Source organism: Colias philodice, chromosome 19 (assembly GCF_061535455.1).
Source record: "Colias philodice isolate Cphi_HAF_F1 chromosome 19, ilColPhil1 Martin Lab GWU primary, whole genome shotgun sequence".
NCBI lineage: Eukaryota > Metazoa > Arthropoda > Insecta > Lepidoptera > Pieridae > Colias > Colias philodice.
In genome coordinates this window covers 1508296-1523432 of record NC_143104.1, presented here as the reverse complement: position 1 = coordinate 1523432, position 15137 = coordinate 1508296, and the positions used below count along the sequence as shown (strand labels likewise).

The following is a 15137-nucleotide window of genomic DNA, read 5'->3' as shown; positions in this document are numbered from 1 at the left end:
ATATGTCAGTTCGACAGTTTGAAATGACATGTAATCATTTCAATTTGTTTTGATCACCAGTCTGGTGATCATCGCTTGGTTATTTTAATTATTTTTTTTGAAGTGAAAAACGAGTGTTTTAGTTTAATTTGTTATTTTATGAAAAGACAATTGACTAAAGATAACATGGCTTGTGTTGCTTACGGCTGTAAAAGCCGTAGTAATGTGAAATCGGACGAATCACGAAGATAGAAATTTGTCATTTCACAGGTTAGTGATTTTGATCAATTTTTGGCTAATTGTATTATAAATCAGTGAATTTACGTTATTATCTAAATCATCTATGTTTTATCTACCCTTGATCATTGAAATGAAATCATAATTAGCTTATTTTTGAGAGAAAATGCAAAATATTACTTCCATAGTGTTGTGCAATTATCGATACTTTAATAGAAACGAAATATACGTAATTTGCTAAGGTACTTTGACAATGACTGCTTTAAATCAAATAGGTTAGGAGAAAAAAGTTATTTAAGTATGGATTTTATTGTTATTTGCAGGTTTCTGGCTTGAGAACAATTAAAAGATGTTTGGGTTAAAGCTATAGCACAGGGAAAATTGGAAGCCTTCAAAACATTCTCGGCCTTGTTCAAATCATTTCTAATCAGACGGGAAGAAAAGTAAAGTGCTTTGCAGAGATGCTGTGCGACAAGTTTAAGGTGGCATCTATTTTAAATAATAAATATTGTAATTTGGTACTTAATTAAGTATCGAAATAAAATGTTGTTATAAAAATAAATGTTTATTTGTTTTATTTGAAGCAATTTATTTTAAGCTTTTACCAATTTTTTCCTGTGGGAATGAGTTATTTTCCCGCGGTAAATTAAATTGTAGCCTAAATGTTATTCTGATGTTTAAACTATATAATTGTAAAGTTCCATAAAAACTCATTCAGTAGTTTTTACGTGAAAGAGTATCAAATGTCCATCCATACTAATATTATAAATGGGAAAGTAACTCTGTCTGTCTGTCTGTTACTCAATCACGCCTAAACTACTGAACCAATTTGCATGAAATTTGGTATGGAGATATTTTGATACCCGAGAAAGGACATAGGCTACCTTTTATTGCAAAATATGTACCACGGGCGAAGCCTGGGCGGACCTCTAGTTCTTATATATTTTTGCTTTTATAATATTAGTAGGATACGACTATTGATTTGTAAAAAGATCAACCAATTGGAAGTCAGATTCGCGCACGAAGGGTTCCGTAGGTATAATTCTATGAATGAATCTATGAAAACAGGAAAAAATACGTACCTTTTTACGAAACCATAAAAACAACCTAAACCGAAATACCTAATAATATTTTTTATAAATACCACTACCATACAATGCAAGGCAGTCAATACGCATCGTAAATGAATAATTCCAAATTAAACGAATCTTAAATTATCTTCAAGCAATTTTATATCTTAATTTTTTTATTTATCGATATTTTAGTATTCGATAAAGTGTCAAGCACTACCTTTTTAGAACAAAAAGTGGCTACACGTGGATTTGAATGCCAAGCAGATAACAGTGTGTTGTCTCTTTCTATCGCATTAATAAGGGTATTGAATAAAAGAGAGCCACTATATAAGAAACGTTCAATTAATTGTTACTTCTCCAGGCTTGTTAATTGCTCCGAGATTTTTGACAAAATGCAACAGACATTTAACGTCACACTAAGAGAGTTGCCAGTTGCCACTCGTATTTATGAAAAAAAAAATATCATGAACGTTAAAAACTGTGGTTAAAAATGACGTTCATGACCTCCCCTGAGTATATTATAATATGTTCTGTGCCAATCAAGAAGTTTATATCTAATACACTGGAGATTTCAGTATGAACATTAAAGCCCTTCGCTCATGGAGCTACTCAAAAAGAACTAGTCACAAACTCAAATTAATAACGAGTTGCCTGAGCGTCACAGCCCATACATGTTCTATGGAGATTCGCACACGACGCGACTAGTTACTAACTGGTGAGTAACGCGTTAGCAACCAATCACGCGCGACGCGTCGTGCCGGTCTCCACGCTACTGGTTTCCCGAGTTTCTTTGTTTTATATGATAAAAATGAACGAAGAAATAACAGAAGTGACTGAAACCTTATAACTTGAGTAGCGTTGTATGCGAGATACAATTTGTAACTGGTTTGTAATCGTAATTACTGATTAGTTCAGTCATTTTTGAGTAGCTCCATGAGCGAAGGGCCTAACTTGTAACAAGAAAATATGACCTTGAATGACGCCTGTATGTTTTTTTATCCTTTTCACACCTAACTAACTACCTAGGTGTGAAAGGGATAAAAAAACATACAGGCGTCATTCAACGTCATATTTTCTTATTACAAGTTAATGTTCATACTGAAATCTCCAGTGTATAAAGCCGGGTATCTACTTGGCTGTTTTCCAATTACAGAGCATAATGCGACTCAGTGCCGCACAATGCCGAATTATGCTGATGCTTAATTAGAACATGAAACGCACCAGCAGGTTGCGCTAAAGTTCAGTCTTGAAAAAAAAATATTCATAGAGTTAGCAATAACCTCATTAATGTGTAAATAAAGTGGTATACATAATAATTTTGAAAAATATTTACGGTTATTTTAAGTAATTTGGATTTTGATTATTTCATCCATACTTATATTTATTTTTTTAACACAATTTGAATTAACTTTGATTATTTCGAAAAATTGTAGTAATGAAACGAAAGCTTTAAAATTTTTCCAACAATTATTATTTACTAACGATAAATCGATTGCACGCATCAATTCACGCGCATTACTTTTTCTAGTGCTCGATTGTGCGAAGCGTTGCTGTAGTTGGAACATTCAACCATAAGCATTATGCCGCACAATGCGCTCTAGTGCTGTAATTGGAAAACGGGGATAAGCTGCACTTCCCACTAATTCTGGAGGCGGCATGTTTGCACCGACCGTCTGTCGTGTGTCGATTAGAGACCGGAGAGCGGAATGTTAGTGCTCCGACAGGAGCACTGATGTTGCAGTGTGTACACTGTACACGTTCACGTTCGCGGAGCACACAGTGTTCGCAATCCACGGCGAACCTAAGTGGATACCCGGCTTTAGATATGAGCTTCTTGGCCAAATGGCATGGCAATTCACAAATGTCAATTGTCATTGTCACGTTTTGTTATTTCCAGTGCACGTGTTATACCTACTGTACATTAAATTGCAAAAACTTTATTTATGCAGCGAATATGTCGAAGTTAATTAAACATCTAGTCGTCGATACGACAGCGTTTATTAAAGCTGAGAATCTACAAAATATTGCGGAAAACATATACACAGTCCAAGAAGTAGTTGATGAAATAACCAACGATCGTCAGCGAAGAAAACTTGTTGTTTTACCGTACGACTTAAAAGTTAAAGATGTATTCACTGAAAGCATCAAATTCATCACAGAGTTTTCGAAAAAGACTGGTGATTATACGAGTCTCTCTGCCACTGACATAAAAGTAATGGCTCTAACTTATCAAATGGAAAAAGAAATGGTTGGAATTGAACATCTTAAAACTGAACCAACGATGCAGAAAACTGTTAAAGTAACTGGGTTACCGGGTTATAACGCTGGTACAGATGATAAAAGCAAAAATGAAAAAACAGAAGAGACAACAAATATAGAGAAATCTGACACAATAGTTGCTGATACCATTGATGACAGTTCCATTCCTACACATGAGACAGCTGAAGAAAATAAGGAAGATGATGAAGAAAAGAAATTGGCAGATGAAATTGCTGAACAAATTAAGAATATGGAATTAAGGGATGATAAGGAGACAGCTGATCTCATTATTAAGGTATACTTACATATTATTTTACTAGTTAAGGTAAAACAGTAAAGCAGGATATAAAAAATTATATAAATCTTAGCCAGTCTCAAAATGAAAATGCATGTCTTTGTGCATTTTTTCTGACCAAAACATATGAACCAGAATTTCAGTGTAATTTCTGCTGGTGAAAAATAGGTCTCAAAGAAATGCAGCTTGCTTTTCAAATTTATTTATAACTTGACATAAATTATATTTGAACTTTATTTTACAGGTAGAAGAAAGTGAAGAAGAGAGTGAAGAATATGAAAGTGAAAGTGATGATGATGATGATGATGGAAGTGAATGGATAACACCGAGCAATCTAAAGGAGAAGAAAAAAGAAATTGAGTTTGGTGAATGTGAGGAAAAGAATGTAGACGTTGCTTGTATAACATCTGACTTTGCCATGCAAAATGTCCTGAAACAAATAGGTTTAAAGGTTACAGCAGTTGATGGGAGAATCATCAGGTACCTACGCACATTTATTTTCCGCTGTACTACTTGCTTCAAAACAACCAGTGTTATGACTAAGCTATTCTGTCCTAAATGTGGTCATGCTACTCTAAAAAAAGTATCCGTCAGTGTTGACGATGATGGCAACCAACATATTCATATTAACGGACGTAAACCACTCACAGCTAGAGGCAAACGATTTAGCTTGCCGACACCAAGAGGTGGCCAACACTTCCAATATCCCATACTCACTGAAGATCAACATATACATAAACGATTTGCGAGCAAACTCGCTAGAAACAAGACTAACGCATTAGACCCTGACTATATCGCTGGATTCTCACCGTTTGCAATGAAAGACGTTAATTCAAAATCTGCCGTTCTAGGTGTGAGAGCCAATAAACAAGATATTAAGTACTGGATGAAGAATTACTCCAAGGGAAAGAAGAAATAAAACAAGCTTGTGAAATATACTGGTTTATTGAAAAAACATTATTTATGTTTATTGTACATACTTAATAAAAATTTAAATCTTATATGATTTATTATTGTCTTTGTGTGCGCCTTATGTATTATATTTTTTTGCATTAAATAGTCAGTCAATAGACTATGGCATAAAGTAGAAGTAATAATATATGATGGTTAGCATTGAATATTGATGCAAAAGCATGCTTGTCTAGATTGCGGCCATTCACTCTATACTATCACTGTATTCCTCTGTGAAGGTATTCCGTTCCTTTGCAGTGAGATTAATGAAATTTGTTTAATATATTTTTATGCGCTTGTAATATAGATAAATAATACTTTTTAGCTAACTTTTTAACTTCTTATCAATAAATTTGAACACAGAACTCATACACGCATATGACGTCATTTCATGTTGAGGATGACCTGTAAAAAAAATGCAATTTATTTATAAAAAAAGAAAAAAATTGATGAGGGTACACAGAAATTTTCAAAAAGTATTAAATAGATATTTGATTTCTAATAAATGCAATTATTTTAAATATGCAAGTGCAAGAAATGTCTTTTTAGGACATAATAAGTTTTATAGCAATGAAATTACCTGCAGATAATCTTGTTATATCAAACTCAGGAGTCTTCATTGGTGTGTCTAATGGTGATGAAGTAGCTATCCAATTTATTGCAACCTAAAAAAAGTTTAACTATTAATGTATAATTCAGAATATTTTAGAGGGATATTTTGTAAATTTTTAGGATTAACTCATGTCTCAAAATCCCAACTCACTCCCGGAATAAATATTTGAGTATATAAACTGCCATCTAAATCAATTTTATATGTACATTATACACAAAGATACTATGATATGTAGATAAATTTCATTATGTTTTATGCAATATTTCAAAAAGATTTTTTTTTTAATTATATTTACCTTTTTCAAAGCATCTGTTATTTTAGCACCAGAAAAGGAATGTACAGAATCTGTAAAGGCCACAGCTTTAACTCTGTTCTCAAAGTCACTTTTAAACTTCTGAGACAACATAACAGTTAATAAACCCCCATAACTATGGGCTATTATCACAATATTTTTAGCTTTTGAATCAGATATGTATGTCTTCCAAACATAAGTAGCATGTTCTTCACTAGAACTGCTATTTGGAATTTTCTTGCCACCTCTGTGAGTGTCGTTTGGATTCATGACCAATATACCAAAATCACGATTGACGGCTTCCTGGATGTACGGAATTTGAGTTCCTTTGTCTAAATTTTCATTGATTATAAGCCTGTAAAGTTAAAACAATTGTAAGAGTGCAACATGTAATAAATTAATTCAATTTTTAATCAAATTCAATAACTTACCAGTTTAAATGTTTAAAAGCAATGAATTAAATAAAAAGTTATCAAGTAGACTTCATGTTTCTATTGCCAAGTATTCTCCATGACTAATTTCCCTAGTTATTTTATTATACAATACTTAACGTAAAAAATACTTACGATCTTGCCCATTGACCAGCGCGAACAGCGCCTGTGCCTTGTATCAATACTAAAAGAGTGTCCTTTTGATCATAGTCTTTTGATACAAAAATAAATGTACCATTTTCTGAAGTTGTACCTTTAGGTACGGGTAACCTAGATAGATTCTCTGTAGTCTCCAAAAGCTGGTAAATGTGTTCAGTTACCGCAGCACCAAGAACTTCGTAGTGAGATTGACATTCTTGGTGATCGTTACTGATATTGAATTCAAACGGTTCATCGCCTAAAATACCATCCGGACCGAGCTTTCTCAATTGCCCATCTGGAAATCGATTTATAAAAACTTAGCAACCGCGTGGTAAATAGGAATATCAACAACAATTTATTATAGTTACCGGCGTTGAAACCGTAGCCAAGCTCTTGCATCGTTTTAATTGGTGTCCTTTCCTGTGTGACGAAAGTCCTAGCCTGCGAACCTAACAATCGACTAAACTTGGATAGTAATTTTTTAAACATCACATGCACTAGCACAAGGATGTTTCAAGTAATTCATTGAAAAAATAAATATTTTGTTATCACTATTCTGTGAACTTTTATCATTAGTGTCACTGTCAATTGTCATGTTCACAATAATGACATTTGTTGGTCCTCTAATGATAGACCTCGGAGGAAGGAGGGAATTTGGAATTACTATAACTCACTGTAACCTGAATCATGTTTTCGAAGATTGTAGTAAAAATAAAATAAATCACAAAAACAATTTTTTTATTTCGCCACTTAACAGAAAAAAATAATCCAAGTACATACATTAATTAAATGTTATATTACCACATGAGATAATGACTATGTAACATCGAGATAGAATGTACTACGTACTAGAGAGGCGATCGCTACTACACTCTCTTTAACACGAGCTAGAGGTAAGAATCACAAGTCTCTTTAGTCTGTGTCGGACTGTGCCCCCCGCTTGCCGCGTCAACACGTGTTATTGCTCTGTTCAAAATGCCTTCGTGTTTGCTTAGATATTGTTTTAACAGTTCCCATAATACAAACAAAGCCCGAGGAGTGACTTTTCACCAGTAAGTTTCCTTATTATGAGTAAGTCATGCATTTTATTAATATTGTTATCATTTTGCGAAAAATCACCACGCGTTCTGCGTTTCGCGCCATTTTTCATAGACTAACAGCACAGACGTGACACTATCGATGAGTCTGTTAAAAAAATGTAACTGGATTTTTTTAACTATGTATATACAATATCTACTAGGAAAGATTACCGTGGTGTAGTACCTAAATATTTATACTTTTACCCGACTACGCAAAGTAAAACGGTAGGTTATATTAAGTAATATTTATTTATTTACCTATTTTTATTTATTAAAAAAAGCCTAATCAATAGTTGTTCCAATAGGATTTATAAATTATTATGCACAACAATTACAAATAAACACAACATTCACAGAAACTAATACAGTAAAAGTTCCTTAATCGCGCTTCCTTTATTCGTGTTTTCACTATTCGCGGATTAAAAAAATGCGACCCAATTTCTATATTCACGACTAAAAATTTTTTTTATTCGCGGATTTAATAAGTACATACATAATAATAAAATTATTCCAATAGGTATCTTACCCAATATCCTTGTCAAATGGACTAATAAGAAAGTAAAATAGATCTTATAACAAGTTTGCCTAAAGTACATAATATTATGTTCTTAAATGATATCGCCGAGGCCTTTGACACAAGCCGCCTTTGTCGCAAGCCACCTCTGCAGCGATTGATGTTTTTGAGAATGTAAATAAACAGAATGGAAGCAACCTTATAACTCAATAAATAAAGTATATTTTTAAATGTAGTTCCGTTTATAGTAAAGTTACAAAAATTGTGATCGAGTAAGGGGGCGTCCATAAATTACGTGAGGTGTTTTTTAAAATTTTCTGCACCTCCCTCCCCCCCTGGTGAGATGTCGTGAGAATTTATTCAACCCCTCCCCCATCCTCGAATCTCGCGTGAGATTTTTCAAAATGTGAGTTTCTTATACGTAAACGCCATCAACATTGAATCATCGTATCCATTTAAATTACATCATGAAGCAAAAACTGATAAAACTATTGATTACTACACAAAACGACAAAAGTTTAATAAATTGATATTATTTAAAGGAAATTAAAATACATAGTTTAATATAAAATCCTCGTTTTATTAATTCCCTAGTATCAGTACCACCAGATAGTACCGAGTAAACAGATTGCACAATGTGTCGCATCTGCACGCATTGCTTAATCTTTGAACTTGAAGCCACGCCTCGCTCGTTCCACACGTACCCCACCACATCGGCCGCGCGCAATGTTTTTGTTTGGAATAACCCCTCTAGTAATATATCTCGATGCTATGTAATATCATACAATAAAGATCTGCTAAGATATTTTATTTCAATATATTTTCAATAAGTTAATTTATACATTTCGCAAACATTTTAATCATTATACCAATCAAGGAAAAGTAAAGTGAATGACATGACAAGGAAGAAAAATAGCATATAGACTCGCAGCCCAGCATTCCTTTGAATGGCTTGCTTTATTTGATCGTTTGCATCCTTCATAGTTTCTGTTGTACCCACTACTGTGTTGGCTATTCTATCTATATCTTGCTCCTGTTGCAATACCTGAAAAAATCAAATTCTTTAGTATCTGAGTAATTTTGTAAATTATGTTTTATGGCATCATAATCAGTGTATTATTTGGAATTTATAATGCATGCATTTTATCTTTGCAGTAGATAAATATAATAAAAACAAGAGATAACTTATAATCCAATAAGATATCTCCACTGTTATTAAGTTTCATAATTTTGAAAATAATGAAAAAAAAAGTTTCACATTATTGTTAAGTTTTTGATTGCAATAGAGTATTCAAGTCATCCAACGCACCTTTTCAGTGAATATCTCCTGTAACTCAGCTATGTGAAGTACTTTGCTTTCAATCTGTCTAACTTCCTCTGTCATACTATTTAGTTCATTCAGCAGTTGCACATTTTCTGATTCAAACATTTGTAACTCCTCTGCACTTAGTTCGCCTTCATCAGACATCACGGCCACTTCATTTTCTGATAACTCTATTTTTTTCCTTGGACTATCAGTTTCTTCATTAACTATTTCATTATCTACATTGTCTTTCTCAATAGGCTCAATAATATTATCAACAAATGGATTTGGAATGGAAGATTTCTTCTGCGGCAGCTCCAAACGAGACAGTTTCCGCATATCCAGAGCTCTCTTTACCCTGAACGCTTTTAACTCACTGTGTATCTTACATACCGCTTTCAAATAGGCATCAACAAGATCTATAACAGCATCCATGTACTCCCGTGTCTGTTGTGAAACAGATAGCTTGCGATTATCATTTCGAAATTCTTTCAAAAGATGGGAACAAGTATTTATGATCCTTTGAGCGCCTGTGTCGATTTGATCGCGTTCATATTCCGACATTTCGTCTTCCGATAGAACATTTAACACGTTTAAGTACCTCTCTCGGTGCTCTAACAAAAAATCTCTCAGTTTCGTAATTTGAGACGTTATGTCTTTAGCTGCTAGCATAAAACCATTTTTTGATTTTGTTCGCAATATTGTCTTCTTCTCTTCAGGTATGGGACTCAGTATACCAAAAGTTTTATTGCGGGTCTTCACTGTTTTAATACAAGCCTTAAACAGAGGCGTGATATCCATATTTCTTTCAAAAATATGTTCCTAGTAAACGTTTATGCAAAAGTAGATTTTAAACCAGTTTAATGTTTAATAAACCCTTGAATATCAATTATTAACTTTTTACTTTGTTATTGGGTAAAACATAAGAATCATGTACTGCAAAATTGCAAGAAATTTAATAAATAAAAAGATTTTTCAATTTTCACTCCTGTTCGTCAATATTTAGATATTTGACGTTGACATATTTTGGAGAAGACATATTATGACAGTGGACAGGTTATTGACACATCCACAGCCAGATCTACAGTACGGTATTTTTTAGGGCCGGCGCCCACTGCCAGCACGGCACGGCATGGCACGGCAGAGCATCCCGCGGCGTGCAATGGCATCCCGCGGCGTGCAGTGACATCCCGCGGCATTCAGTGGCATGCCGTAGCATCCTGCTAAAAGCCCAGCCACTCTGGCATCCATCAGTTTTGCTCCGCGCTAATGCTGCATAAGTTTCAACCTTATTTCAACTAACTAGAAATCATAATTACTCGACCCCAAAGTGACGCATACGCCTCGCGGGATGCAATGGTGCGCCGCGGCATCCCTTGGAATAAAACAGCAAGACACGTCATGCCACCGCATCCCGCGGCGTGCCGCGTCATGCTGCAGCATCCTGCAACACGTCGCGGCATCGTGGCATCGAAATAAAGTAACTTGAATTCTAAACTGATTGAAATAAGATTCAAAATAACTTCATTAGTAATAAAAACCTCTGCCCTGCCATGCCATGCCGTGCCGGCAGTGGGCGCCGGCCCTAACACGTCCCACAACTTTTTACCTACTCCCCGTTTTCCAATTATAATACAGCACTAGAGCGCAATATGCGGCATAATGCTTAACGTTGAATGTTCCAACTACAGCAACGCTTCGCACAATCGGGCTCTAGAAAAAGTAATGCGCGTGAATTGATGCGTGCAATCGATTTATCATTAGTAATTATTAATTGTTGGAAAAAATTTTAAAGCTTTCGTTTCATTGTAGTTTTTTCGAAATAATCAAAGTTAATTCAAATTGTGTTAAAAAAAATAAATATAAGTATGGATGAAGGTACAAACATTGAAAAAAATGTTAATGAAATAATCAAAATCCAAATTACTTAAAATAACCGTAAATATTTTTCAACCAATTATTATGTATACCACTTTATTTACACATTTAATGAGGTTATTGCTTAGGGTTATTGCTTAACTATATGAATATTTTTTTTTCAACACTGAACTTAGCGCAACCTGCTGGTGCGTTTCACGTTCCAATTAAGCATCAGCATAATTCGGCATTGTGCGGCACTGAGTCGCATTATGCTCTGTAATTGGAAAACAGCCACTATTTATCATTTTCATTTCATTTCATTTCATTTCATTTACGTAGCATTCCTTATATTAATTTATTTAATCTATATTCTAATATGGTCTGTTATGCACATGTGATCTTTGACAGCTGACGTACGTGACATGCGAAGCCGAAATTGTCATTTGTTTGTTTCATGTCATGCAAATTGCAAACAGTTTTGTTGCGTAGAAATAAATGTTTATATTTATTATTAGTTTCTTGTTTACTAACAAAACAAATAAGCTGAGTTACAGTGTTTTTTAGACTTATATTTACTTTTGTGTACACAAAGAAATGGCTTTTCAAAGCACAAGTTCAAAAGTAAATAAACATTCAATACCGATCGATATCCTCGACGATTTATGCAGGTAGAAATATAATAATGTGATGGTATTTAAATACGTTTTTTCATTTTATATTATGAACGTGAATATCGATTTTAATATGTTTAATCGTTTCTTTTTTTATCTAGTCGTTTCATCATAAATTTACCGCCAGAAGACAGAGGCAATTTGGTACGAATATGTTTCCAAATAGAATTAGCACATTGGTTCTATTTGGATTATTATTGCACAGATGATAGCACCAGACTTAATCCATGTGGGATAAGGGAATTTGCAGCACATATTTTTCAGGTATAGTATTTTAAACAGTACAGTTATTTCTACTTTGATTCCAAGTGGATTTTGTGTTATTAAAGTAGAGTTGAATATGACAGCAGTAATTAAATTGAAATAGTTTTATCAAAGCTAAATAAAAAACGAAACATTGATGCTAAAGAAAAATTCTTATTGCATTGAGGATTACAAAATTGGTTACAACTTTTTTTTTAATAAATCTTTAATGTAAATAAAACTTTTAGAGAAAACAATAGTTAATCATGCAATCTCACTTTGACTCAAATATTGCAGTGGTAACCTACCTACATCTTTTTAACCCACTTCAAAAAAAGGAGCAGTTTATCAATTCGGCCTGATTTTTGAAGTGAAACTTCTTTATTGGGGGTTGGAAAAAAATTTAGTGTAACATTTTTTCGTTACGCGTGACATTTTTCCGTTACGCGCCATCTTTTTCTTATCCCTACTACGCGTGATTCGACATATTTCTGTAAAGTTGCATATAGTAATTTTTGTTTAAAAATAAGGTCATAAAGAAGTTTCACTTCTTACGTGTGTACACAAGTACACACACATATTTTTTAATTATATCATTGTGTTTACCAGCATGTTCCCACACTCCGTGAGCACGTGAGCAGTCTAGACGCAGTGTTGGACAACTGGAGAGTGTACAAGCAAAGCGTGCCAACGTACGGCGCTATTATACTCGACACTGATCTGTCGCATGTGTTGCTAGTGCAGTCGTACTGGACGAAGGCGTCCTGGGGCTTCCCGAAGGGCAAGGTTAATGAGGATGAAGAGCCGTGGAAGTGTGCGGCTAGAGAGGTGATTTTATTTTTGATTACTAAGTATCGGTGACTCACAAGGTTGTTTGCCAGCTTATAGATATTAAAAAAAAATATGTTTGTGGGTTCAGCTTTGTTCTTTTTAGGATTTTAATGTTTGTTGTAAATGTTGTTTGTTGATGCATTATGAGGATAGAAAATTTTATTTACTCCCCTTTTTAACTTTTGTGTAATTGTTTGTTTTTTTCAGTATAATGATAATCTGGTTGTATAATAAGTGCATACATATTACATAAAATACACTACATATGTATTTACGTTTTTGTTTGAATTGTTTCGACTAAAATAGTTTACCAATTACCATACAAGACTTTAAACATATTTATTTAAAATTACAGGTACTTGAAGAGACTGGTTTTGATATCACCAATCTCATGAACAAACAAGACTTCATAGAAGCTACAATTCACGATCAAATAGTCCGCCTCTACATAGTAGCTTACGTGCCGCGCGACACCAAGTTTCAGCCTAGAACCCGAAATGAAATTAAAGCGTGCGAATGGTTCCCTATCGCTGACCTACCAGCCAATAGAAAAGATATGACGCCCAAAGTCAAAATGGGCGTCAGCCCTAACGCATTCTTCATGGTTCTACCGTTCGTTAAACGCATCAGGCGTTGGGTCTCCGAAAGAAATCCTAAAGTGTTCTCGCGAAGAACGAGACACAAATCCATGGGAGAACTCGAATCTTGCAAGGGCAAACCGAAATCCATATCGCAAGGCTTGCAAAATGAAATACAAGAGTATCAACAGAATTCTGTGCAAGAATCGAAAAGTAATGGCCACTCAAGCAGTGGATCGAAGGTCAACAGTAATGGCAACAGAAAAGGCGGGAAATCGACGAAACGTCAACTGTTTACACCACAGAATGTCAACAATGACACAAACAGAATCTCGCCAGTGAAAAATGAAGAAAGCGCAAAAGATGATTTTGATAATTATTACAGTAAATATATCAACTTCGTTGCGCCTTCTTGGGCGAATTTTAAATTCGACACACGTGCAATTATAGAAAGTTTAAATTGAACGAGAGATGTTGGATTTGATCTCAAGAACTTTTATTACGTAGTGATATTTCCGTGGACGAAATAAAATTTTAAGACTGATAATTGTTTTATTCAAATTTATACATTGCATCACTATCGTCTATAAAATTATGCTTTAATAATTAATATTGAACAGAACATGAAATGCAACTGCCATCTCAAAAGTTTATTCAACAGTTAAAAGTTATTTGAATTATTTTATTTCAATAAGTAAATGTATTCTGCTTTATTATGACATTTCCAGAAGTAATGTGTAAACTGTAAAGGTAAGCCTTCCTCTAGATTGGTAAGGATGGAAGCAGAAACATGTAAATGTCTGATTATAATATTTACTATACTATAGAGTATGTGTCGGGTGAGTATATAATATTTATGTGAGGCTCGAAAGAAATGTAAAAGAGAAACAAGTTAATAGCTATAACATCAACTTTATTTGCAAAGTACACATAAACATGACATCACAAAATAAAACAATCTTATAAATATACAAATTGGTCTAAAATATACAAAAGCCCGTAAGCTTCACACGTCTTAAATTAATTAGATCTTTTCATTAAAATAGTCAAAAAAAGTAAAAAAAAATCAAGCCAAATTGATGAAAAGTTATCAATACGTGATCTAGTCCTAAAAAGTATTGAAAATATAACAATACCACTTTCAATTTGAAATTTTAAACTTTAGGATAAGGAACATCGTAAATAAAAAGATTGTAATAAAATAATACCTATAATATGGAATAAAGTTAAAGAAGATTACACAAATCATAACTCAGCATGGAAATAAATTAACTAATAACTAACTAATAACTATTTTTAACTTAATAATATCACATAATTTATATCTAGTACAGTAGTACTTTTAGGGTATTAGTGTTTAAACATCACTGAAAAATAATGAATGCATGGTCAATCATAGAAAGTACGATTTCGATTGATTCATACATTTCGCAGCATAATCTGTGGTCTCATCATAAAACGAACAATTACAATATTTTATGGGATAACTTTTTTTTTATATTTTACACTCCAATAGTTAGAGCCCGCGCATGCATACAACTTTTGCATCGACTAAACTGTTCTGTCGAGTTGTGTTCTCCTCTTGAATTCCACACGACTAAACTGTTTAGTCGATGGAGGTAGATTTCAGTCTTTATAACTCAGGCCCCGGAATCACAGACACAATAGAAAATCTATTGTGTCGTGGACAGATCGGGCCGTTCGGGGCTCAATGGGTTAATTTATATCCCGAACAAATCTAACAATCTTCTATAGGCAATTCTTGAATCCGTGATAAATTAGTCGAT

General features: G+C 33.9%; 4 protein-coding genes across 5 annotated transcripts; 2 read left to right on the top strand and 2 right to left on the bottom strand.

The window, feature by feature from the left end:
• Window positions 1-3161: 3161 nt before the first annotated feature.
• On the top strand, window positions 3162-4851 carry LOC149479746 (RNA-binding protein NOB1). Its single transcript, XM_089707511.1, has 2 exons — window positions 3162-3843; window positions 4088-4851. The coding sequence occupies exons 1-2, from the start codon at window positions 3244-3246 to the stop codon at window positions 4760-4762; spliced, it is 1275 nt and encodes a 424-aa protein (XP_089563637.1). The 5' UTR covers window positions 3162-3243; the 3' UTR covers window positions 4763-4851.
• Window positions 4852-4873: 22 nt separating this feature from the next.
• Window positions 4874-6852, bottom strand: LOC149479745 (FAM172 family protein homolog CG10038). Its single transcript, XM_089707515.1, has 5 exons — window positions 6640-6852; window positions 6266-6566; window positions 5703-6054; window positions 5375-5459; window positions 4874-5199 (listed from the first exon to the last, which is right to left on the bottom strand). Exons 1-5 carry the CDS (start codon window positions 6758-6760, stop codon window positions 5120-5122), a joined length of 939 nt encoding a protein of 312 aa, XP_089563641.1. The 5' UTR covers window positions 6761-6852; the 3' UTR covers window positions 4874-5119.
• Window positions 6853-6991: 139 nt separating this feature from the next.
• On the bottom strand, window positions 6992-10198 carry Syx18 (syntaxin 18). 2 transcript variants are annotated; one of them, XR_016317108.1, is made up of 3 exons: window positions 9174-10198; window positions 8642-8909; window positions 6992-7095 (listed from the first exon to the last, which is right to left on the bottom strand). XR_016317108.1 is itself a non-coding variant. In XM_089707126.1 (2 exons), the coding sequence occupies exons 1-2, from the start codon at window positions 9966-9968 to the stop codon at window positions 8721-8723; spliced, it is 984 nt and encodes a 327-aa protein (XP_089563252.1). In that variant the 5' UTR covers window positions 9969-10198; the 3' UTR covers window positions 8640-8720. The 2 variants fall into 2 exon arrangements, 1 of the variants encoding a protein (XP_089563252.1); XM_089707126.1 differs by lacking the exon at window positions 6992-7095 and having other exon boundaries at window positions 8640-8909.
• A 1266-nt stretch (window positions 10199-11464) lies between these two features.
• LOC149479743 (m7GpppN-mRNA hydrolase-like) lies at window positions 11465-13897 on the top strand. The gene is made up of 4 exons (XM_089707370.1): window positions 11465-11695; window positions 11800-11962; window positions 12551-12769; window positions 13128-13897. The coding sequence occupies exons 1-4, from the start codon at window positions 11622-11624 to the stop codon at window positions 13812-13814; spliced, it is 1143 nt and encodes a 380-aa protein (XP_089563496.1). The 5' UTR covers window positions 11465-11621; the 3' UTR covers window positions 13815-13897.
• The last annotated feature ends 1240 nt before the right edge of the window (window positions 13898-15137 follow it).